Source organism: Natrix helvetica, assembly GCF_964273705.1.
Source record: "Natrix helvetica genome assembly, chromosome: 5".
Taxonomy (NCBI): Eukaryota; Metazoa; Chordata; class Lepidosauria; order Squamata; family Natricidae; genus Natrix; species Natrix helvetica.
Window position 1 is genome coordinate 45,437,022 of NC_138551.1, and position 26,418 is coordinate 45,463,439.

At 38.1% G+C, this 26,418-nt stretch overlaps 1 protein-coding gene and 1 long non-coding RNA gene across 2 annotated transcripts; one reads left to right on the forward strand and one right to left on the reverse strand.

Moving 5' to 3' along the window:
• Positions 1–5: 5 nt before the first annotated feature.
• Positions 6–23,152, forward strand: LOC309393330 (UPF0524 protein C3orf70). Its single transcript, XM_081955373.1, has 2 exons — positions 6–375; positions 20,000–23,152. The coding sequence occupies exons 1-2, from the start codon at positions 168–170 to the stop codon at positions 20,554–20,556; spliced, it is 765 nt and encodes a 254-aa protein (XP_081811499.1). The 5' UTR covers positions 6–167; the 3' UTR covers positions 20,557–23,152.
• LOC309392383 lies at positions 5,680–14,215 on the reverse strand. The gene is made up of 3 exons (XR_014175434.1): positions 12,280–14,215; positions 11,685–11,816; positions 5,680–6,194 (listed from the first exon to the last, which is right to left on the reverse strand). It is a non-coding gene; the product is annotated as an uncharacterized lncRNA (long non-coding RNA).
• Positions 23,153–26,418: the final 3,266 nt, after the last annotated feature.

The window sequence follows — 26,418 nt, forward strand, 5'->3', positions numbered from 1 at the left end:
GGGCTAGCCCGTGGCGTTTGTTTCCCCTGGCAAGAAGCGCTGCTTCCCGACCCGCTGCGCTTTGTGTCAGCGCAAGCGGGAGTGACTCGGCTACAAGGCGTGAGCTCAGAGCGGGCTGCGAGTGAGGGGAAGGCGGCGGCGGCGGCGGCGGCGGCGGCAACAACACTATGAGCGGGGCTGGGGCGGTGGCCAGCGTGGCTGCCGCTTCTCTTCTGGTCGGGAAGAGCGAGAAACTGGACGAGGCTCAAGCGCTGGCCCGCAGCTGCGCTGGAAGACCCGACTTCCAGCCTTGCGATGGGCTGTCGCTGTGCGCCACACACAGTCACGGCCGCTGCTTCCGTCTGCACTGGTGCTGCCATCTGGGCTGGTGCCATTGTGAGTACCGAGGGCGAAGGGGACTGCTGGGATGGGCGCGGCGGATGGGACGGGGGAGGAGGGATTCGGCGGGTCCCTGCAAGCTGCTGCCTTCCAGATGCTCCGCGCTGTTGCAGGGAACTCCCCGGCTGAGTGCTGCAGATCCGTGGCGAGGCGGGCGGAGGTGTGGGGAGCCCTTCGGAAAAGGGAGAGGTTGGCTAATCACACCGGGGACAGAGAAGACTCGGTAGTCTAGTCCTGAGCGGCGGGGGGGACGGGGGACGGACCTAAACCCTTTGCTGGGTTTTGGGTTGTGGCTTTTCCTGTAGACGGAACCACTTGGAGGAGAAGCGGGGCTCTTGCCTGATTTCTTTTCCCCTCGCCTCGATGCCCTGGTGCCTGGAGCGAAGATTTGACGAGAGATCGATAGTGACAGATAGCACAGTGGCATCCGGAACCTAGATGGATCTCGGTGTTCTCCCGGGGAAGAGAGCTATCCCGAGGGCTTTGGGTACTAGGACAAGCCAAGGGAGGAGTGGGCTGGATCGGCGGTGGGTTGAGGCTGGCTAGGTAGGTGAAATGTCTAAGTGTGGCTGGGAGGGCGCAGCGCCTGTCGCGCCAATCAGCTGAGCGGCGGGATCGGCTGAGTGCTGCGGACATCCCGGGGCCACGATTGCCGCGCAGCACCGTAGCGCGGAGGACGCACCCGCTACATAAGGAATACATTCCTCCTCTTCATCATTTACCTTTTCGCTCCTCTCTCTCTCTCTCTCTCTCTCTCTCTCTCCCTCCCTCCCTCCCTCTCTTTTACTATACTATAAGTGCTGAAGTAATAGATTCCTGTATTAGACAAGAAGTACTATGGACAGTAAAAAAAAAAACCCTCTTGGCTTTTCCCATTCAATCTTTTCTTTATTTAGAGAAGGTGTGTGGCCCTCCTGATGTAGCCCCAACCAGTATTAATCAATGTTGAGGGATGGTGGGAAATGTAACTCTACATTTGGAGGCTGGAGCTCTCTAAACCTTGAGCCCACAATTGTAGTTTGCATAGAATAATATAAATAATAGTAAGGGAAGCTTGCTGTTGGATTATAATTAAAAAGGCCATTCACATCTCTTCTGTGACTGCATATGTAATTTGATATATAGCCTGAAGAATTAGCCTGAGAATGTCATGGAATGGTTTTATACCTAATACTAGCTACCTAGTTTTCAAGTTACTGTTTTCACCTATTCCCTTAATTCAAATGTATTACTCTTAGATAAAGAATGTTGTTGGCTCATCTTTTCTTTGTGTCCAGATTAGATTTTCCAATGGACTGATAGCTCCTTAATGGTTTATGATCATCTAGAGTAAAAGATGGGATACTGAGGTGGGTGGGTTATAAAATGTAAACATATAACTTACTTCCCACTTTTATCTGCAGGGGAAATGGCAGTAAGCAGAAGTAATGTGATCTGTCTGGAACTAGTCACAAACCAAATGTCAGCAGCTTGCTGTAGCCACTTCATTATCCAAAGCCAGAAAACTGGAAGGCAGAGCAAGGGGATTGTTGCAGCGGATAAATAGCACTATGTTTTCTCTATAAGGATGCCATTGTTCTCATTCAAAGCTCCAAGGGTTTTCTCCCCATTCATAGGGACAGCATCATCTGCTAGACTCAAGTTTTAGGGCTTGTGCAAATTATAGCAACGTGCAAATTATTTTGTTTTCTGTTTTTCAAAGTATTTTTCATTTCTAAATTAGAAGCTATTTTATCTCCGCCTGAAAGCTGCCTATCTCAAAAGAAAGTATAAAATTATCAGTTAATTGCAACTGTCTACATCTGAATTTCTACTTGTTTTGGTGTTCTCGTGTTTTCATCAATTTTTCTTTTCTAGTAGTGCATCGATATGCTAGCAAATGGCAGTAAAACATACAATTCTTCTGACATGATGGGTAAAGGCAGAATGAAATTTGACATCTTCCCTATGTCTTGATTGCAAAAGTACCCTATTGGTTACTATTCTTGAATTATGTTATCTTCCCTTCTGGTACCATGTTCAGCATTAAACTATGTCTGAACAGAAGAGGTTTCTTCAAAGAATGAATTATGTAATCCCTAGTAGTGTTCACTGATTGCTCAAGATAATGTTTTTATTTGCAGGCTACCAAGCAATCAGCCTATCTGAATTTGCTGCTTTAATGCTTCTGATCACATGGCTGAGTTTATTTTCTCCACATTCAAGCACCATAGTCACAGCAGGATTGGGTGCATCTTCTACAACCCAAACTGTGCTCCTGTAAGACAAGACTGTGTGGAAGCATTCAGTACAAGGGATTCCCTGTGTGACTGACTTTAGAATTTCTGCAGCCTCCTGCATCTACTCACTAAAAAAAATGGCAGGTTTTCTTTTATCATATATATCCCAAGTGGAAATCGCTTAAAAAAATTATGTCAGATTTGGCTTTTTGCTTTTGGTAGTATTATACTCCGATGAGGCCAACTGATTATGTGCCATTAAGTTATGGTTGATTCTTATTAAGCACACGGGGAGGCAAGAATGGTATCTATAGTGGTTCCAGATTAAGCCTTTCTTGTTTCTTGGTAGAGCTAGAAAATAGGCCTGCCCCAAACATGAGCACAATTACCAGGAATTGTAAAGACTTTGAACTAAATGAAGGAATAATTTTATTCAAATCTGAATTGGGGCATCTTCTCTTATTTCTGGGATAGACTCCATGTGTCTGTATTAATTCACTTATTTTTGTAAACACAGATGTGGAGCCTTGAGAGAGGCTTCACTGCCAGTGAAGAGGCAAAAACAAGGTGTAGAATGATAATGTCATGCTTTGCATCCCTCCCTGGGGAAGGAACGGGGCTTAAGCACAGCTGCAGACATAGGACAAAAACAGCAAGGAATGTGACTGTCTTCTTACAGGGTTATACCAAGGCAACACTTTCTAGGAACTTCAGTTTAAAATGGTAGATGATAATAATAATTTTCAATTAAAGACCTTGGGTTTGGTTGGTTTGGGTTTTTTCCCCCATCTTATATGTGAATTCACAGGAGATGAGAATATTCAGAAATCCAAGGAAGACTTTGAAGTACCACAAAGAGTACTAGAGTATTAGAGTTCTGATTCTTTTTTTTTAACCTCTTGCGATAAACAGATGCAAATAGTTATAAAATCTTCTCATGGATTTAGTACGTAAGCAGTGTCCCCTCAGGAATATTGCATAATTAAATATATTTTTAGTCAAGAAATTATTTGCAATTTCCAGATGTGGGTAATAGATAATCAGAATATGTGTATATATTTATTCAATTACAATTAATTGTTTCTGCTTGGAGTTAATTAGACATTTGTTTTGGAAAGTTTTCAAGGTACAGCAAAGGAACATTTTTACTTCTTTTTTTTTTTTGACAAAGCTATGCCTGACTATTTTTGCAATTTTAATATATACTGCCTTTAGGGCTCCATAAATTGTTATCAGGTCTTTTTTTTTTTAAAAAAAAAAAGCATACTAGCTTCATACTACATGGCCTCAGCATGCCTACAGCCTGGCAATGTAATCCGCCTGTACCCATAGTATGCTGAACAGAGAGATATTAGCTACCAACCAAGAGTTGATTTGGGACCAATTTCATAACATATTATTTTAAGTGATCTCTCAATTTTAATTTTAATTTATTATAATTAGAAATGTAACTGAGGCCAAACTAGAATTAGAACTTTTAAATATTTGAATAAATCATAGAGCAGAAGTTGATGGTTGGACTTAAACTGAAAGACAGATGGAAATAAAGCTTTCATCTCATTTTGCTAATTAATCTCCCAGGTATTAATAAGTATGATTTATAAGTATGAAGATGCTACTATTTGTATGCAGCATTTCTGACACAGTGATGTTTTCTGATTTTTTGGGATGGAATATTTCCTATAGAGAAATCCTATGTTGTAAATATTTATTTCTTTAAAACACCTTTTGATTGCCCATCTTGTAAAACACAAATTTGAATGGTTCATGACAATAATAAAAACCAAATAAAACAAACAAAACCCGAGGCACCTGATCCACAGTCTGTAGCCCATGAATCAATATAGGTAGTTAATCTAAATGCCCAATCTTACTACTGAGTAGTAGCAAAGTAGGGAAGCCAATAAAATGCATTTCACAGCATCCTTAATCTTGAAGGGCTGCTGAGAGCTGCTGTTTATGAAGGTTTGGAAGACCAATGATTCCCATTCCTGGATTATGAGGTTTATGCTAGGAATACACTTTAGGACATTTCTGATATATGTTTGATTCCCAGAATCTGAGATAACCAATAATAATTGCATGTTTTAGAATAGCCCCTATGTTTGCATGCTTGTATTTCTTTATTTATTTTGTCCTAAAATACTACAATTCACTGGATATAATGGGTTTCCCATAATAAATGTTCTGTATTGCAGAGGGCACATCAACACTTTTTGATTTTGTTACAGTACGACATATATTTTTTATCTCCCAGAGAGGCCTTTTCAGGCAAAATATTCTCCAAATGTGTCAGATTATACTTTCTGCATATTTCTCAGTGATAGAAGTTCTTCATAGAAGTTCTAAACCATTTTAGCAAGTTAGGAAAGATTGCCCTAGAAACACATTATGTTGTGCTCCATTCTGTTTCTGGGATCTACTCTGTTCTATAGTATTTAGGCTATTAGAAATACCTATAATTTTTGAAATATTAAGAATCACCTGACTATTCTGAAACACATCTTTGCCCGTGTATGACACTTTTTCAATTCACACTAATAAAGAAAGTTCTTATTTGAGTGTATCTTAGAAAGAACATAATTTGTATGACAGTTTTTTAAAAAAGAGCAAATAATCATTATTTCAGCTACCAAAAATCTTTTTCTGCTGAGAGTTTCCAAGAAGCGTAAAGTGTTTCTAACTGGTAGATTCTTAATTTATATATGTTATTAAAATCTGATTTGATGTCAGATTGATATCCTACCTTCTTCTTGAAGAGTATAGCGTACCCTCGTCTACTTTTTCCCCTACAACCACCACTCTGTGAGATAGATTAAATTAAGAGAGAGTGGCTAGTTCGAAGACAAACAACCACTAAAAAACACTAGCTCTCGTAGAAGTAGGTTTTTGATTGAGACAATGAAAAATGCAATTAATTGCATTAATAAGATAACATAGATATGTCAGTTCTGCAATGGTTTGATATAATTTTGGAAGGTAATTCATAGGAACATTTCCATCGAATAATTTACACACTTGACTAATAATAATATTGTGAATTCACTAAGCTATTACACGATATTGATGAGCAGATTCTTGACGTATGAACATAAAGTAGTTATAAATTGGAAGCAAGTTGAATGTGGAAACTCTTAGAATTAATTAGACTTTCACTGATTGGGATGAATATCTTTTTCACAGCTCACACCTGTTTATGTTATTCTGTACTTCCATTTACATTTATGATGAAAGAACAGGAAATGGGGTTGTACAAGTGGCAAGTATGAACAGATGTGGAACAAAATCAAGGATTAAAATCAAATCATTTCATTTTTCCATAGAGAAGGATTAATTTTGCATAATGCATTGATTTTTACTTTAGAGTTTGATAATAGGTTTTTTTTTTCTCCAAGTAAAAACCGGGATTTTTTTGTAAATGCAACACAGTGGAATACAAAAAGTGAAACATTTCCTGTACTAACTTTTTCAAATATTATCTTTTATCAATCCACTGTTAAAAAGCAAGCTTTTAACACATTCAACTTTATGAAACTCAAGAGATTTCATATTAGACATTACTTTGTTTAATTGTAAAGCAAATACAATTGTACAATCCTAATGTCAGCGTTCCAAATATCATGCAGAATTAAATCATTGTCCAAGGCAAAGTAGTCCTTAAAACTCCAATTTAATAAGACAGGCATGTTGGCATTAAGCTGGTGAAATTTCAACTCTAAGGTACATCCGGTGAATTCCCCAAGTTAAAAGTTCATCATCTACCCTCACACCCCATAATTCATCACATGGTCCAATCTTCATCTTCCACGCTGGCATGTACACCCCTCTTCTTCCGGCCAGGTGTCGAGGTGCGGAGACAAAAGACGACCTTGAGCTTCTAAGAAATCCATAACAATACATTCCACAATCCTACTCCTTTCTATTCCCCCCTCCCAACTACTATACCAATGAAACAGCATAATATGTATGTTTTAATTATGTGGCAGGCCAAAGATCCTAAAAGGAACAGAATTACAGGCCTGACAGGCGGCCTCTCCTCAAGAGAAAAACGTTTCCTGAAAAGAGAATAACATAAATGTTAACTATCAAAATTTAACCACCTCTTCCTCCCCCAAGGGGACCCTTTGGCTTATCAGGGAATTTCTCATGGAATTGCTTCACTAATTTATCTGCTTTCAGATCCCAACTTTTCACCCACGTAGCTTCTGACAAAGGGTATCCCTTCCAATGCACTAAATATTGTAAACGACCTCCATACAGCCTGGAATCTAATATTTTTTTCACTTCATAATGTGTTTCCCCTTCTACCACTACGGGAGGAGGTGGAGTTTGGGTGGATGGTCTCGTGCTAGACTCCCTTACCGGCTTCAATAAACTACAATGGAATACCGGGTAAATTTTCCCTAAGAGTCTGGGTAGGCTGAGTCGAACTGTAACTGGGTTAATTATCTTTTCTATTGGGAAAGGACCTAGAAATTTTGGACCTAATTTCTTACTAGGCATCTTTAATCTTATGTATTTAGTAGACAAAAAAACTTTGTCCCCCACTCGAAAGGGGGGGTTGTAGGGAACGATGTTTATCAGCTTGCTTCTTGTAGGCTTCTGCCGCATCTGTTAGCGCCTTTTTGGTATTCTCCCATCCCTTCTTTAGTGCCTCCAGCCATTCATTCAGGGACATGGATGAGGGAGGTTCCTTAGGTAGTTCAGGCATGGGAACGAATTCCATGCCACTGGTAATCTGGAAAGGAGTTAATCCGGTACTGCTGTGAACCGTATTATTATATGCTACTTCAGCGAAAGGTAGCAAGTCCGACCAATTGTCTTGCTGATAGTCCACATAACACCGGATATACTGTTCCACCATCGCATTGGCCCTCTCTGCTGCCCCATTTGTGCTGGGATGAAATGCTGAGCTGAGTCCCTGCGTGGACCCGATCGATTTTAGGAATTCTCTCCAGAACTTGGCGGTGAATTGAACTCCGCGATCTGAAATGATCCTTTTTGGAACTCCATGTAGGCGATAAATGTGTTTCACAAACATTTTCGCTAATTTCTTTGCGGATGGTAGGCTTGAACAAGCGATAAAGTGTGCTTGCTTGGAAAACAAATCAATAACTGTCCAGATTACTTTATTACCACTGCTATCTGGAAGTTCGACAATGAAGTCCATTGCTATCTCTTCCCATGGTCGGCTAGGGTTGGCCACTTGTTGTAGTAGTCCAGGGGGCTTTCCCGGACGGGTTTTCATTGTTGCACAAGTAGCACAGCTTTTTACATAATCTTCCACCTCCGACCTCATCTTTGGCCACCAAAATTGACGTCTAGCGAGGTGGAGAGTTTTCAGGAATCCGAAATGACCTCCTAGTTTCACATCATGACTCCGCTGTAGCACTTGCAATCTCATTTCTGCAGGGACGTACAGTTTGGATCCCTTCCAGGCTACGCCATCATTAATCGTTAGGATGTCTTTGTTGTTGTTGAACCATGGGCCTGTCTGGAGGGCTGCTTTCAGTTCGGTTCTCAGTTTATCTTGGCTTCGACTGGTGACTTGAGCTGCCTTTTGGTGAGAAGGAGATATGATGGGGTGGAAAATTTCTTCCTTCTTACTGTCAAACTGGGGTTTTCTCGACAGTGCATCTGCTAACAAGTTCTTCCCTGCGGGGATGTGTTTAATTTCAAATTTGAACCTTTGGAAATGTTGGGCCCAACGGACCTGTTTGGGGGATAACTTTCGATGGGCAAGGAGAGTTTCGAGGTTTTTATGATCAGTCCATACCTTGAACGGTATATCCCCCCCTTCCAGGAGATGCCTCCAGGTGAGCATGCTCCATCTGATCGCGAATGCCTCCTTCTCCCAAATGGGCCACCTTCTTTCCGTAGTGGTGAGTTTCTTGGAGATGTAAGCGCATGGTAAGAGGTGGCCTTCTTTATTCTTTTGTAGTAGCACCGCAGCTATCGCGACATCACTGGCATCCGTTTGGATTATGAAAGGTCGCTCTGGATCGGGGTGTTGCAATATGGGTTCTTGGGCAAAGAGCCGTTTTAATTTCTCAAAAGCCTTTTGACAGTCGATTGTCCATTTTAATGGTTGGTTTGCTTTTGGTTTAGTAGGGGAAGGCCCCGTTCTTAATAGGTCAGTCAATGGTAGGGCAATTTCAGCAAAGGTTGGAATAAACTGCCTATAAAAGTTTGCAAATCCAAGGAAGCTTTGTAATTGTTTGCGAGTGCTTGGAGGTTTCCAATCTAACACCGCTTTCACTTTTTCTGGGTCCATTTCTACTCCTTCATTGGAGATACGATATCCCAGATAATCTAGCGAGGTCTTGTGGAATTCACACTTTGACAATTTTGCATGAAGTTTTGCAGCTAGAAGTTTTTTCAGGACTTGCCGTACCAGTTTCACATGTTCTTCCATGGTCTCAGAGAAGATCAAGATGTCATCTAAATAAACGAGTACTCCGCGGTACAGGTGGTCGTGTAGCACTTCATTTATGTACTGCATGAATACTGCGGGTGCTCCTTGTAGTCCGAAAGGCATGACTTTATATTGGAAGCTGCCTAAGGGAGTATTAAAAGCGGTCTTCCACTCATCCCCTTTCCGGATTCGTATACGGTAATACGCCTCTCTCAAATCCAGCTTGGTGAAGATCTTGCCCTTAGCCAAGTGGTTCAACATATCTTTCATGAGAGGGAGGGGATAGGTATTCTTTTCGCATACCGCATTCAAAGCTCGTAAGTCCACACAGAGGCGAACCCCCCCCCCCATCTTTCTTTTCCCTGAAGAGCACTGGGGCCGCAACTTTTGATTTTGCTGGTTCAATAAACCCTCTTTTCAAATTGGTGTCGATGTACTTCCTCAATTCTATCATCTCTTTAGGCGTCATAGAGTACATTTTGGGCTTTGGTAAGGTTACCCCAGGTTTGAACTCTATGGCACAATCTGTGGCGCGGTGAGGTGGAAGGTAGTTTCCGTCTTCCTCACTGAACACCTCCGCCAGATCCCAATAGATCTTTGGGACTCGTTGGATTCCCGGAAGTTTAGTGTCTGCTGCGGTTGCTGCAGGTTCTGGATGGGTTGGGCTGTTAGGTTCCAATGTTCCTGGGTGGCCTTTTGGTTCCACTGGTGGTAACGGCCCAAGTCCAATAGTCACCTTTCTAACGCCATCCTCCCACTTTATGGTAGGTTCCCACTTGTCCAACCATGCAAGCCCTAGGATAACTGACTCCTGCATTCCAGGGGCCACGATGAATCTGAGGAACTCATAGTGGCGGCCTATCACCAGTTTTACTAACTCAGTGATCTTTGTAGCCGGAGCTCCCCCAATTAGGGTTCCATCCACTTGCTCAAACGGAATGGGTTGTTTCAGGGGTCTGGTGTGTATACCTAGTTGCTCCACTATTGACATGCTGATTAAGCATCGGGTGCAGCCGGTATCTATAATCACCCCAACTTCCCCTTCTACCCCCGTTTTCGGTATTTGGAGTTTGGCTTTTATTTGGAAGGGGCGGATAGATGCACTCACCATTGGGTCGTCTTCTGGGTTTCCTTCCTCTTCCTCCTCTGAAGTGTCCAGGGCGTTTTCAGTGGCTCCGCTCTCTGCCCCTGCTGGCTGTTGTGCCAGACGACTTTTTTCTGGTGGTTTTCTGGGGGTTTTCTTGACTGTGCTGGCAGGTGGTTGGCGTGGTTGTGGAACTGGGGCTGGAGCCCAGCATGTAGATGCCCGGTGGCCAAGCTGACCACAACGGTAGCACTTTATTTTGGGGCCCCAGGAACGAGGGGTTGGCGGGAGCTTTTCAGTTTGCTGCCTCTGCGTTCGGTGGGCTAACGGTTTTTTTTCAGGGGTTCTGGTACCAGGCTTTGGATAGGTATTAATCTCGTGGTCCAGTATGATTGCAGTGGTGTACCATTCTTGGATACGATCTGGGGTCCCCCTTACGGCACAAGCTTGTTTCAGTTTGGGATCTAAGGCCTTTTTGAACGTATAGACCAATAGTCTCTCTGGCCAGTAACGTAGTCTTCCAGCTATTCTCCGGAATTCCCAAACTAATTCTTTGACCGGCCGACCCCCCTGTCGTAATTCCTGGATCTGGTCTTCAGCATCTACCTGTTGGGCCACATCGTAAAATCGGGCCCGCATCAGTTGGATGAACCCCGTTATGTCATCTAACTCAGGAGCTGCTTCTTCATGGAGTTCCGCTATCCATTGTGCTGCCTCTCCTTCATTCATCCCCTCTGCTATTTCTTGGATCAGTTCTCGATCCGTCAGGTATTGTGGGCCTACTTGGTCAACGTATGCCAACAATACCTGACGGATCGAGAACTGATCCAAGAAATAGCAGAGGGGATGAATGAAGGAGAGGCAGCACAATGGATAGCGGAACTCCATGAAGAAGCAGCTCCTGAGTTAGATGACATAACGGGGTTCATCCAACTGATGCGGGCCCAATTTTACGATGTGGCCCAACAGGTAGATGCTGAAGACCAGATCCAGGAATTACGACAGGGGGGTCTCCGCACCTCGACACCTGGCCGGAAGAAGAGGGGTGTACATGCCAGCGTGGAAGATGAAGATTGGACCATGTGATGAATTATGGGGTGTGAGGGTAGATGATGAACTTTTAACTTGGGGAATTCACCGGATGTACCTTAGAGTTGAAATAATGTCAGCGTTCCAAATATCATGCAGAATTAAATCATTGTCCAAGGCAAAGTAGTCCTTAAAACTCCAATTTAATAAGACAGGCATGTTGGCATTAAGCTGGTGAAATTTCAACTCTAAGGTACATCCGGTGAATTCCCCAAGTTAAAAGTTCATCATCTACCCTCACACCCCATAATTCATCACATGGTCCAATCTTCATCTTCCACGCTGGCATGTACACCCCTCTTCTTCCGGCCAGGTGTCGAGGTGCGGAGACAAAAGACGACCTTGAGCTTCTAAGAAATCCATAACAATACATTCCACAATCCTACTCCTTTCTATTCCCCCCTCCCAACTACTATACCAATGAAACAGCATAATATGTATGTTTTAATTATGTGGCAGGCCAAAGATCCTAAAAGGAACAGAATTACAGGCCTGACACCTACCTGTTATTTTCTTAAGGCATTTTCTCTCTGTGTGTGTCTCTCTCTCATCTATCTATGCATACCTACATGTACATGCATGCAAGCGCACACACCCATACACATATAAACACAAACACATTAATATATTTCTAAGCTTTGGGGATGTAAATCATGATTTTATAATAATCATATCAAGGTTTCAATTGTAGAACCTATTTTGCAAAGATATTTAGCAGCTGTGAATGCAGGAAGCATTTTTCACATGTATTATTTGTGTTCAGGAAATCTTTTGAAAGACTATCTAGTCTGTTTCAAGAATGAATACATTTTAAGACTTGCAGGGATCACTCTCACCACACATCAGCTCGTCATTCACTTGAAGGTATTCACTGCTGCTACCTAGATTGAAGTCCTTGTATTTAAAAAATGCAGTGATTCTTCATCAGTGTATAATATAAGGGCTCAATGATATTTTTCTTAAACCCTCCTACTAATTAATTAGCCTCAGTATTACAAAATGGCCTATTATTTTTTCATGCTAATATATTATTACTTGAAAACATTTTTATTTTTTATTTTGATAGACTGAAAAAATTACATTCAGATAAACACTTTTGAAATAGATTTAAAAGATTTTCTTATTAAATTATCCCTTTTCTTATTATTTTGAACAGATTGAGGTCATGGTAACCCTGTTAGCATTTAGCAGAATCAGTCATGACATGGAACTACTAACGTGATTAGAGAAAATAAAACAACAGAAATGTGAATTGACATAATGTCTTTACTTTTTACTTCAGAATCTCACATGTGATCATCTAACATTTTAGTTTGGATTTTGTTTAAGTGTATGCTCCTGAGTAACTAAAGATGTCCTTAAGGATTCTTATGATTCTTCATGTATTCATGATTTCTCAAATGTAGACAATTATATACGTTCTTATTTTATAAGTTATAGGAATATTAAAACACTTTACCTTTACCTCAAAGATGGCAATATCAAATGATGCAAAATAAAAAGGTTATAATACCTATCATCCTTCTGGTAATACTAACTGACCATGGTAACAGAATGTTAGATTAGATGGATTTTTTTGGTTGAATAAACAAGGAAATTCTTTTCACACTTATATTGCACTTAGGAAGCTTCCTGTCCCACTTTTTCATGAATGTTGTATTTTTGCTATTCAGATTCATAGCTTTAGAAACCATAATGTGGAATAAAAAAATCATACAACCTGCTATTTTACTCATATGTGTTTGAAGATTCCTCAAAGACATTATGTGCATAATGTAATGTATGGATAGTTAAAAGGTATGATATATTGAAATATATTAATTTAGAGTAGGCATGTATTTATACCTTGGATTTACTTTGATTGAGAGCTAATGTAATTATTAAAAATAATTACTTCAAAAGACTATAAGCATTTAATGTTTGCCATTTAATGCTCAAATTACTGGGTTTCAGCATACTGATAACTGGCCCTTGTGTGACCTCATCCAGCATGTCCATGCAGACATTAAATTGATGTATCCTGACAAAGCAGGTCTCAGTGGACTTTAATCTGAAAAGATATGTTAAAGATTGCATTGTAAATTGAAAAATTATATTAATCTTCATAGATTCATAGAGCAATCCTGCTGTATTCAATTGGACTTCTCTCTTAATAACTAGGGTAACAGGTTACATCTGTGATAATGCCCATATAATTAAAATATTGTTAAAGAAAATATTTGCTTTTGTTCTGTATATGATATATACATATGAGATGAAACAAGCATCATTTTAGAAGAGATATTCTACCCTTTGAATGATGTTTTTATGGGCTCTTATTAATTATGTTTGAAAACAATTTCCTCAGTATTGCACACATGAAGTATTAGAGACTTTGTGAATGGATATTGAAGGGAATAACTTTGGAGTAATTTTAAGAGTCCTGCCCTAACCATAATATACAGACCATGAATCTCTAACACCCAACCAAGCCATATGTGTGCTGCAGAAAATTGTCCATTTGGTAGGATTTGTATCAGAGGTGGGTTGCTCCCGGTTCGGCTTGGATCGGGTGAACTGGAAGTGACAGCGGCGGGATGTTCCGCCTACCCACTTGGACAATGCACAGAAGTGCACATGCACACACGGGCAAACCAGTAATAAAAATAATGAAACCCACCACTGATTTGTATAGGTAATCAGTGCATGTACCTGTAGTAATACAGTTTAAGGCCACCGGTAACATTTTCTAAGAAGTAAGGGTTAGAGTGAGGGAGATGATGATACAAAGTGGGCAGGGCTCTATAATATAAAGAGAGCCAATCTATATTGGTTTCATCTATATCTCGGGTGTCTTTTCTTAAAAAAAACTGTATTAAATCGAGTTAAGTACGTTTTTATTTTTTTTTCCTGCTTCAAAATGACAAGAAACTATGCCATTAATTTTTAGCAGTTTTGTTTACAGGGCATTATGGTACTGCAAAAATGTCACCAGAGGCAATATAGAGCTTTAGAGCTTCAAAGATTAGTTGATAACTGCAAACATTTTAGGGAGAAGTAGAATGGCCCAAGAAAGTGATTATAGAAGTGATTCATTGTGCTTTTCTCCCTTGCCTTGATGGGCAATAGAAGTTTATAGGCAGTTCAGGTATTCTGAAACTGAATCGCAGAAGACAGCAGGCAACTAACTTTGTTAAATGCAGGAAATCCAATAGCATTAAAAGTTTGCCATAATTTTTAATGGGAAACTGGAATTTATCAACATGCTGTGAAGCTTCAGTTGATTAGCTCAGCCATATATCCCACATATTTATGGTGGCTCCTTCTAGGGAAAGTAGGCCACTTGAATCCCTAAACATCTCACTATTCAGAAATGGAGCCTGTGTGCAAAACAATACAATTTCTCATTTTCCACAGTCCCACAAGCCCCTCCCCCTTCCACCCTGTCTGCGGTCTATCTTGAATCCAAACAGTTAAACTGTCTCCTTTAGAGCTATAAAATCATCCACCGTTTTCCAACAAAGGCTGTGATATTATGGAAATTGCTCTGGGCACAAACAGTAATTCTCATTTTCTCTGGTAGGTTACTTTGGGTTATTTCCTAACTTTTTCCTGGTGGGTCTAGAGGGGCAATATTGAATTGCCACTTCCATGTAGAAAAACAAAGCATCAGTTTATGGAGAAGGAAGCTTCCTTTATCATTATTTGTGTTGGAAAACAATATTTTCACTGCAGGGCTGGGGTGGGAGGAGAAGACTGTTCTACAGGAACCCATAATCTAATCGATCCTTTCAGACATCATAGAATCTCAGAGTTTTCACTTATGAGAAATATTCAGTCTTTTTTAATGCCAAATTATAAAAGGCTTGTGGAAGGGCGGGATGTGTTTCAGGGAAAACATGGTTTTTAGAAAAAAGCGCACTCTTCCAAATTGCATTTACTTGTAAATATTTGCCCATCTTTAAATAATCAGATATTAGTAATTAACGGCTGCTTATCTATCTAGTTATTGGAGGGGTTTATAAACAAATCCAGATTTTCACAAGCTGCAGCCATATGTCTGCTATTCTTAGAGTTACTTTTGAATCAGTATGTTTTCAGTGTCATCTATCACAGTCTGAACAGAAAACATACCCTTGGTTTCTTCTTCTATAATATCAGAATGAGCATGCATTTATATTGGGTCATTATCAAAATGTTTTCTACCAGGTGCCCTCGGTCATCAGAATATCTCACTGGCAACTAGAGAGAGGGTCTACTTGATGATGAACCCCTGCGTTTGGATGTCCTTCTATTTTCCTGTGACTCTTGCCCGGCACTTCATTATCCTGCCACAGGACAAGAATATTATTATTCTGTTTTTCTAGTTACCTGTGCTGAGCTACATTTTTGGTTTTATATATATTACAGTTTTTAACTTCTGTTTTTTCCATATCATGTGTTTATCACATGTACCCTAAAAGCAAAGGCATTTGGGTAGTATTTGTAGTTGCAAACAAAAAGAAGGAACTGTGATAATGCAGAATGCTCTTTCACCAATCTGAAATAAAATGTGTAATGCCAGCGGTTGGATGGGAAAGAGATGCAATTGTCTTCTTTCTCTTTTAATGAAAGAATAAATATAATTGCCATGTGGACAATCTGCATCAGTTTTTTTCAAACTTGGCAACGTTTAAGATGTGTAGACTTCAGTGCCCAGAATTCCTCAGTCAGCATGCTATTATTTGTAGTAGGCTTGGTGATTGTACAGGTGGTTCCACACAAGATTTTTATTACACAAATTCTCTTCCTTTTCCACAAAATTTAACAGTAGTTCAAGCAAAGTTGTTTTTCATCTGTAACCCTCCCAGTTTCCCCCCTGCTTCTTTCATCAGTTTTCTTTTCAGAAAATCCATTAGGAGGAGAATAATAAAATCCTTACACCCTTCTTTTTATTGATAGCAGCTTTCCTACTGAAAATAAAAAAGTAAGATTTATGTTTTCTTACCGTGCAAAATGAGGGTTATTTTAAATAATTATAAAATTGGAGCCTTCTACTGAACTACTGTGGGGTGAAACAACTTCAGTGCCTTTCCAACCAAGCATGCACAAATGGACTGCTATTGTGCCCTGTCAGCAGGAAATTGTGCCTGTTATGGATACAACTGAATGCAAAAAGGGATGTGGAAGAAAAGGAAGTGAAAGAAATTAAAGATGAAAGCAGAATGACAACAGGAAAAGAAACTGACTTTTGTATGAAAACGTGTTAGAAGATTACCCAGAAGAATGAATGGAAATGGATACAAGGAAAGATTATATGGAAGCTGTTTAGAAAGAATGAAAAAATGTTAAAAGTTGGCACAGAAAAAAAAAGCTGGTGGAATTATAAGTGAAAGAGGCTGTAGAAGAAATAATGTGTGAGGGTGAATGGCTGCTGTGAAGTTAAATTTAAGAGAAATACATTGTGTAGTCTGTAGAGAGAGATAGTTGCAAAGAGCAGGGAGACTAGCAATGGTGTTCTAGTAGTTAAGGCACTAGGCAAGAAATCAAGAAAATAGGAGTTCTAATCGTGCCTTAAGCATGGAAGTCAAGAAGGTCTCTCAGCCCATGAGAGAGCCAGGCTCACTTGGTTGAACCAAGAAAAAAAAAGAGAAGAGAAAAAAAGCAGACTCTGCACTTGTGGCAAAATGTGAGGAAGAAAAAGAAAGGATAGCTACGAAGGACACACAATAGTGCAAGAGAGCAAGGACTTAAAACGGAATGATGCATATAAAATGCAGTACAGCATTTTTGATGAAAATTTTAAAAAACCCTGTTTTGGAAGTTGATGAAAGAACTAAACACTTTAGCAGAGGGACTAGAATTAAAATAAAATAAAAAAATGATTATAAAACTGAAGTGAGGATATGCTGCTGGGAATATGTTAGACATGGAAACAGGATTGAAAAAGAGAAGAGATGGTTAAAAAAATGGTGTTAATGTGTTAGTGTATCCAAGAAAAAAAAATGTTGAAAAGGGAGCCATACACAATCAATTGTAAGACTACAAGCATAGCTGTTATAATTGAAGAAAAGTTGACATATGGATGTGGTTTGCTTATAGCTGTGTGTCTTGTTTAAGATGTGTGTCAAGACTATTTATATTTGATGATTGAGGAATGTGATTACTGCTCTCCTAAACAGAGAGAGATGGGGGGAGTAAGAGTGATTATAAAAACCTCAGGGACAGGAGGTTCAATTTATTAAGTATGTCTGGGAAGATGTTGAGCAGAATTATGATTTTGTTCAATGTTTATATAGAGGTATGCTTTTTTGTATGTTAGGAGAAACCAAAAGAGTGAACCCAATAAGAATATGTTTTTATGCAGGGTGTGTTAAATCAAATCATATAAAATAAAAAAATAAATGGATGATTTTTGAATGTGGACTGAATATATAAAAGTGAGGGACCCATTGCAAAATAAATGCACTGAGTTCATTATTTAGACAGAATGGATGACATCAAACCCTAAAACAAATTAATGAAGGAAGACCAAATGGTTTCAGAGGAAGAGGAATACAATGAAAGGTATGGTGGGATAAAGCTGCTAACATACTGAAAGAGAAGTGAGGACATTTAAATAGTGATACAATTTTGCTGAAATGAATAAATTGACTTCTTTGATTGGGGAAAAGTCATTATTTACATTTATTGCTGACTGATAGCTACTTATGGACTTTCTGCATAAAACGAAAAAAATGATTTTGGGGGTTAGAGTTTTGATGATTAGGACAGATTATAGAAAGAATAGTACAGGTTTTATGTAACCTTATAGAATTCATATTTGTACTTATAATTGCTATGAAAACCACTTCTTTGTATCTTTTTCTTTCTTTTTTAATTTTAACTTTTCCATTCTTGTACTTTTTGCTTTTTCTTTACTTTTTTCCTCCATACTTTATATTGCTTGTTTCAGTCTTTATCTTTTTATTTAAACATGTTAATAAAATTATATTTTAAAAAGGAAGATATAGAGAAATATAGCAATTGGTTGTTGTGTAAATTACATTCAGTTATTTTTTTCTCTCTCCTTTTATTGTATCACCCTTATTTTATTTTAATCTACTACTTTATACTTTTCTGTGCTTTACATAATGTTGCTTCCACCGGCATTATTTCCTTCTAGGTATTGAAGTTATTTTTATTAGAACATAGAATAAGAAGGGCTACATACATAAACAGAGCAGAAGGTTGTGATTCCATTGAAAAGGGGGAAAAAGTCAGCAATATCTGTATTTACTACCTGCCTCTGCACAGTTTATCATGCTTGCTTCCAGATTCTGGAAGTTATCACTCCTACTCTACATTTGTTTTCCACATTTCTACCCCAACTGCAATCCAAAGATACTCAGCTGCTTACACAGATTGTAAAACCCAAGTAAACGTTCATGGTGTAATAATATCCATAGAAACCATAAAACTATACTGTCCAAACATAAAGCTACAATCAATAAAAACAGAAAATGAAAATGGCATGATCAAATCAGGAGACCAGCTCTGATTTTTAAAGCTTCTGAAACATCAACAAGGAGGAAGCTACAAGGAGGCTGTTTCATAGAGTCTAAGTGCCATAGAAAAATGGCACCTTTTCATTGCAATCGCTCAGACCTCCCCCAAATACTGGAACAATAACAGTGTCCCTCTCTTCGCTTTAATTGTTCAGACAATATTGGTTGGATAAGGTGATACTGCAAATATCCAGGCACTGAACCTTAAAGGAATTTGTAAGTTAAAGCCAGTACTTTAAATTGTACCTGGAAACCAATTAGCAACCAAGACAATATCTGCAAAATCAATATAACAATGCCAGAAAGCATGTGGGACCATCCATTTTGGACCAATTGTAACTTCCAATTAGTTTTTTAAGGATAGCGCCAACTATAACATGTTACAGTAGCTCAGCTAGTTAATAATAAGAGCACGAGTTACTGTAGATAAACACTTCTACCTCACATAGGGTTGCAACTGATGCACCACCCAAAATGGGCATAATCCCCTCTGGCCAGTTCTCAAGGACCAGGGATAGGCAGATTTTGTTTGATGGTATTAAATGCATGTTTAGGGTGTAAGCTGTTCTGAGTAAAGGTGCCTTTTGCAACTGATGGTGATTTTGTCAATTGATGATAGCATTAAGTGGTGTTCCTGATGTTTTGGGATTGCCCCTGAGCTGCCTGTTACTTTTGGGATTATTTTTGCTTTCTTTTGCCACAGCCATCCTATTTGCAGGTTTTTGTATTCTATGATTTTCTCCACTTCTTTCTCTTTTATTCTGCTGACTCCAGATCCTCCCAGAATGTAAGCTGTTCCAAGTAAAGCTGCCTTTTGCAATTGATTGATGGTTCTTTTTTATTTCAATATCCTTTTCCCTGATCCTGCTTTTATATGGCATAGTCAATGCAATCCTATTTTCTTCTTACTTGGCTTAATTATCAGAATACTAGTGGCTTTCACGGCTTTAAAATCTCTTCATTCGTCTTAGAATGTCTCGCTAACAACTGCAGCCACAACAGCCCCGGGTAGCACAAAGAAAAAAAATAACACTGACAAAAAGCTTAGTTGTTGTATACTAGTTTGTCTAAAATTAAAGAATTTCAAGATGGGGGTAGAAAGGGGAATCTACTATTTTACAGAATATTTATTTTCTGTGACTGAAAGGAAATAAATGATAAGTATATGGAAAAAAGCTAAAGGGCTGCCAGCCAGATGCCTTATAAGCTAAGCATATTCTTGTTTTAGACTTTCAGCATTTTTTCATGATCTAGTTAATTTCTACAAAGTAAAATTTGATTCTAATAATTCTTTTCATATCTTTTGCAGGTAAATATGTTTATCAGCCTATGACTCCAGTAGAACAGCTTCCAAGTACTGAAATACCTGTTCGGCCTCGAGGAACAATAAATACTATTCAGATAGCTGTCTCTCTCACAGAACACTTTTTGAAGTTTGCACCTGTCTTCCAAGCACCATTACCACCAGACTCCCCACGGTTTTGCACAATTTCAGACCTCTTTATTGACAATTACCGTGTGAAATGCATCAATGGGAAGATGTGTTATGTGCAGAGGCAACCTCCTGCTCTCTCCTATAAGATGAAGCCCCAGGAGGTCCCCACACGCAATGCCTTAATTTTGAGGGAGAATAACACACCAAAAATAGATCATTGCTCATCCCCTTCCAGTTCTGAGGATTCTGGGATCAATGCTGTTGGGGCTCATTACGTAGAGTCATGTGATGAAGACACAGAAGAAGGAGCAGAGCTAAGTTCAGAAGAAGATTATAGTCCAGACAGTAGCTGGGAGCCAGATGAGTGTCCCCTTCTATCACCCTCACAGTGTGAACTAGAAGTAATTGAAACCATAGAAACCACAGTGTGAAATTTTGAGCTGGGAGCTAGCTAGGCATATTAAAATAACACTGGTTTTCTAACATTTATACTGGCATTTTTGACAGGTCCTTTTTTTGCAGTGTACTTGATATCCCACAAGGAACACAGTGACAATATTTGGCCATCTGTGAATTAATTCCTTGATACTCATTCTACCAATGAATTTCCAGGAACCCTGCTGTATAGCTCAAAAGATACCAGAATTGGCTACAGTTAGTTACAGACTAACCCTCATCGTCATGAAGACCAGCTAAATTGCAATGGTCACAGGTTATCCTATAAGCAAGTGATTTTCAGACTTTGGTCCCTAGTTACTTTAGCACAAAACCTGGATTCCAACATGATACAAACACACACTTTTCCCAAGAAGGACATTTGTGTGTTTGCAGGCATTCTGTTATTATCGATCAGTCCAATTTTATTATGGTCATAGACTGCATAACTATTATGTATGGTATTATGTATGGTAGTCTAGGGATTAAGAGTATCAGTGGCTTACACCACGTCCTACAATCTTTTCAGGTAACCTGTGGTATATACATACCACTGATTAAGAACCCTCTTTGAAAGGCATTATGTACTCTGAAATAAGCAATTGGTTGGGGATTTCTCATTTGGAATAAGGATTTAGCCTTTTGTGCATTTGCTGAATATCAATAGGAGGTTAGCCATACCTTTGATGAGCAGAGCTAAATCCGTAAGCAAACAATCTTAATCTATGTGTATTATTTTATGTAGGAGACAAGAAGCCATGGCTCTCCCCACTAGTTCAGATGTTAGGTACATCTTTCTAAATGACCTGCATACACTAACTTCTTTTGCCAGCTACAGAGTAACTCAGGAGATTGCCAGCATAAGCACAATACTCAGCCACTAGAACTGAAACTGTTTCTACAACAAGAATATGTCAGGCCTGAATTAAAATCCTTCAAAGGATACATTATTACACTGCCAACTGACCGTTATATATCATTCCACTGATATATAATCTGACGCTAAATACTTAAATTACTTTCTGTATTAAAACAGAGAACGAGCTGGATTTTATCATAGAAACAAAGCATATATGAAAGAGCTACTCATCTGAAATAGGTATACAGTGACTGCAATTTCAGTGTATATTCTCATGATAAAAATTAGGATTATTTTTTAGATCAGCCAAATATAGCTTGGTATTAACCCATCGTAAATCAACAAAACAAAACAGGAAAGGAAAGGAAAAGAGGGGGGAGGGGAAGGTTAAACCTTCTGATCCCAGCAAAGGGCAGCCATAAACGTATGATGTTTAGAAAAATCAGGAAAACTAATCATGAGATGTAACAGTATCTGTTTTAAAGAGATTAACACAAACTTTTTTGCTATGGAGACATTCAATCAGTGCACTTCCAAACTGAAGAACAATTGTAAATGGCATATGAACTGACTTAAGAAAGTATTTCAGTATAGAATTAGGGCAATAGAATTTAATAGTTCCATTTATTAATCTGTACATTTGGTAACTCGGGATTTACATTTAGTACCGGCTCTATTCTATTATCTGTTTAAATTATTCACTAGTAGGTTTGACTGTAGCTAGATGAAAAGAAGATGTCATGGTAGTTTTAGCCTCTGACATGCAGTATTTTGATTTAAAGAAAGAATCTGAAAAAAAGCAGCCAATTATTTTCTTCTAGCTTTGCTTAATCATTGTTTATGTTATTCAGTATAAAACAGTGAAAAGTGTATAGTGGAAAGAGATCTTTATATCCCTGGTGTATTTGTGCCTCTATTTCAAGTTTACACAATATGGTTATCCTGTTAGAAGAAGTGCCCTGCTAATCAGTTTAAGGATTATGGCCCTCTGAGCTGTAAATGTACATTTCCCCCCAATATTTTAAAGTAAGAATTTCAAATACACTTAAATGGTCATGTACCAGTGGATGAAAATGTTTTACCTCCTAACCTTTTTGCATTCGCCCTTGTGGTACATAACTGTTTTTTCCCCTGTAACACTAGGGCATTTATTAATAAATATACCCCTGTTTTATAATGGCTTAATTAACTCACTTTCCATTAAGTTTAGCTAAGAATGATAACATATAAATATGTACAGTTGTAACTCTCAGTATTAGATTATCTTATGCTGTGTTGTTGAATGCTGCTCTTTGTATACAATCTTGACACATAACTAATAACTAATTTTTATACATACACTCATAGGCACTTTTAGAAGATATTTAGATTGCAGTGTATTATGAATGATTATAAAACTAATATGTACTTTAAAATATACAAATATTACCTTAAGAAATAAAACAAACTATTTATTCTGATAAGTGATACTAAAAGAATGCATTTCTTGCCCCCATTCCCCAAAAAAGAAAGGAAAAAACACAGCTTTAGCTATCATCAGAGGTAAAATCCTTTCTTAGTAGTTCTGAAAAAATTACAGCATTCTTCTAGTTTTTAAAGAGAACACTGTTTCACTACAGAATGTTATCTTGGGATTCTTAAAGATTTTCTCAGGTGATGTTAAGAATTCTTATGGATTTTATAGAAGAAACTGCATAAAATACGATTATGTACTCAAATTATTTGGAACTGGAGATTTAAAATACCGCTTGTCTGGCTGTCTTAAGTTTGTGACTGACTATCTCATGTTGTTGTTGTTTTTTTAAAAGGAAGAACTGGGAATTTTGGGAATCCCAGAGAGGATTACAGAGGAATTGGAAATTACATTTGAGAGCAGAGACAGGGCAGGTTTGAGGGAACACTTTAGTTCTATTTATTATACTGAAGAATTGTGATATTGCTACTTTTTTGCAGGCAGACGGCACAACGATCTAATCAGGCTAAGATTAGATGAATGTATTCTGAACTGAGAAATGAGAGCTGGAAAAAATCAGTACAGACTTACATCAGGCATTCTTGATCAGACTATTAACGAGCAATAGCTGCACACACTATTAATCTCTTAAAATTACTCTGTTTCAAAATCTTAAGCACAACAGTCAAAGTTGTCTTGTTCCTGGCTTCTCTGGAGATTTCTTCGGTGGAAGCCATGCAGGATTTGGTTGACTGATTCAGCACGTAAATACTGTGTCTCAACCTATTCTCAAGAGCACATCATTGTTTCATGTAAACTTCTCACAAAATAATAAATGTGAAGATTGTTTTTGCACAACCATAGAGTAAAGTGGATTTCTTTTCCACAGTTTTGTGGCACTACAAATGTTCATGTCTTGATGTGAAATGGTGTGCTTGATGTTATCTTTCATCATATGTGAATGTACATGGACACATAAAGTAAGTTGAATTGGACGTAGCATAGAAACCGTCACTTGAGAAACAAGTGTTGCGTAACAGGTCCACTTACCTCTCTGTTTCATTAATAATTATCTGAGTTCTCATGCAGGAAACTCTAGACCTACTTTGCCTTTCCTGTAATATCTACCCAGGCATTTTGTACTTCTGCCAATTATTATTTACTTCCAACATCGATGAACAAAATTGTATAAAGATTTCTGCTCTCTCTGCAGATTTAGAGTCTAGATAATAAATTTAAAAATCATATACAAAAACCATATATATTTGAGGAGAATCATTTGGAAGGTTTTAACAACAGTTTAAGGAACATTTACACGTTCTAGCAATATTTGCCAGAACTTTCATCAGTTTTATATATAGTATAGCAATTCAGAAGGATAATGTACATGGCATATGATAGATTCTCTATCTGACCTCTTGCAATTGGATGAATAAAATAACGGTATAAAGTTGATTTTACTTGAAGATTCTTATAATCAAAATTCACTTCCATGGTCTAAACAAGGCCTAAATGCTTTAAGAAATGTTAAACATTTCTTTGCTACAAGCCCAAGGGATAATAGTTGTAGATTAATATCCTTCTATTGCTACCAATATTTATTTTTATAAAATCTTTCAATGTTCAACTTTTATAGAAGTTTCAATATGTCGGATATTTTAATTTACTTGCCAAATATGGAAAGTCACTAATTGAAAACCGTAATTAATAAAACTCTGAGAAGCTTGAGAGTAGAACCTTTTCCTCCCACTACTCACATTATTTAAAGTAAAACAAGACAGATGAGTCCCTTCACTGAATCTTCACTTTAAATAAAGATTAATATTAATATTTGCCTTGCAATATACTCCTGTTATAAAATTCACCAAAGAGAGTTTGTATACTGCCCAACTCTAATCAAATCTGGGCACTTTGGAGATGTAAAGCTGAAATAAGCTTTTTCATTAATGCTTTGCAAGATATTGATTTTTTAGGGTTACTAAACAAATCACTTAATTTATTTAAAAAACCTATTTTAGAGAATAGCAAGACAAAATGTAAGAAACTGTTTGGGCTACAAACATTAAATGGCAACACAATTTCTGAATCACATCTTCGATGTAGAACTCAGATTATTCTTCGTATAAAATCAAAATTATTAGAGTGTTTCAGTATGCTGTAGAATAGTATACACTAATACATAGCATAGAACTGAAACTGCAAATGGCCTCAAAGCTTATTGCATGGAAGATCAGCGTGAATTGTAGATGCAGAGTGATTCTCATCCCATTGTGAGAGGTACATATAAAATAAAAAGAACTAGTAATATATTAATATATTCACAACTATTTTCTACTGTTGGATCTCAACCTTTTGTTTAATATACTGTAAACGTTATGTAGAAGTTTCTTGGGAAGTCTAAAGGCAAAACATGAGCATATTAATTCTCACTGTTGTTTCTCACCAACTTAAATATTAGAAATATACTGTTTCTGATCTCAGAGACAACATATGCACATCAAGTAGCACTGATAACTCTATTCTGTTAATTATTATGACTAATCATTGACTTTAATAGCCATCACCATATCTCGTGGCAGCAGATTCCATAATTAAACTATATGATTAAGGGTTTCCTTTGTGTCTTCTGAATATTTTATCATTCTACTCATTAAGAATGTTTAGTGGAAAAGGGGGAAAATCTTTTCCAAACTATACATTATTTATCAAAACTCCAGCATTCATTTCTTTCATCTGAAGAACTGTTAACACTCCTGGTTGATCTTTTTAAGAACTTTTCTAGCTCTGATTATGCTTTGTAAAATATGGCAAGCAGAATTTTTTAAACAATATTTTCTGTTTGGCATATCATACTTTTTCTTTTATTGGTTGATAACTCTAGTATTATGTTCTTTTCTTTTTGGTTTCTGATTGTAAATAAAATAAAAACAATGTTGAAAACATGGATATGACAGTTTTTTTTCCCATTAAAATAGCAACTAATGAAAATTTTGACCATTCATTTATGCATGTGAAAATGAAAAAGTAACGTGTTTTAAATGTCTTCAGATACCTTCCTTTCTTTCATATAAGCTAAATATGTAAAGTAAATCAGCCACCTCTCTTTGCCATGGTTATTAAACAAATCACTGCTGTTAAGTGAATCATGTGATCATTAAGCAAACTCGGTTTTCTCTATTGACCTTCTTGACTTTCCCAGCTGGGAAAGTCGCAAATGGCAATCAATGACCCAGGGCTCTGCAACCATTGTAAATACGTGTCCGTTGCCAAGCACCCAAATTTTGATCACTTGACTGTGGGGATGCTGCAACAGTGTTAAGTGCAAAGATCAGTAGCTGGTCATTTTTTTTCCGTGCCACTGTAATTTCAAACTGTCGCTAAAGGAATGGTTGTAAGTCAAGGACTTTCTGTATTCTGAATTATCTTAAATTGATTACAAAGCATTGCAAAATCTAGGTAATGTCTGAATTATGTAGCTTGATCAATGCATTCCTCAGTGGGGTTATTTCAGGGGTGTCCAAACTTGAGAACTTTAAGACTTGTGGA

Coding starts and splice junctions, on each gene's coding strand:
- LOC309393330 (XM_081955373.1), top strand. CDS start 168: ATGAGCGGGGCTGGGGCGGTGGCCAGCGTGGCTGCCGCTTCTCTTCTG. Junction 376..19,999: donor CCATCTGGGCTGGTGCCATT/GTGAGTACCGAG, acceptor TATCTTTTGCAG/GTAAATATGTTTATCAGCCT.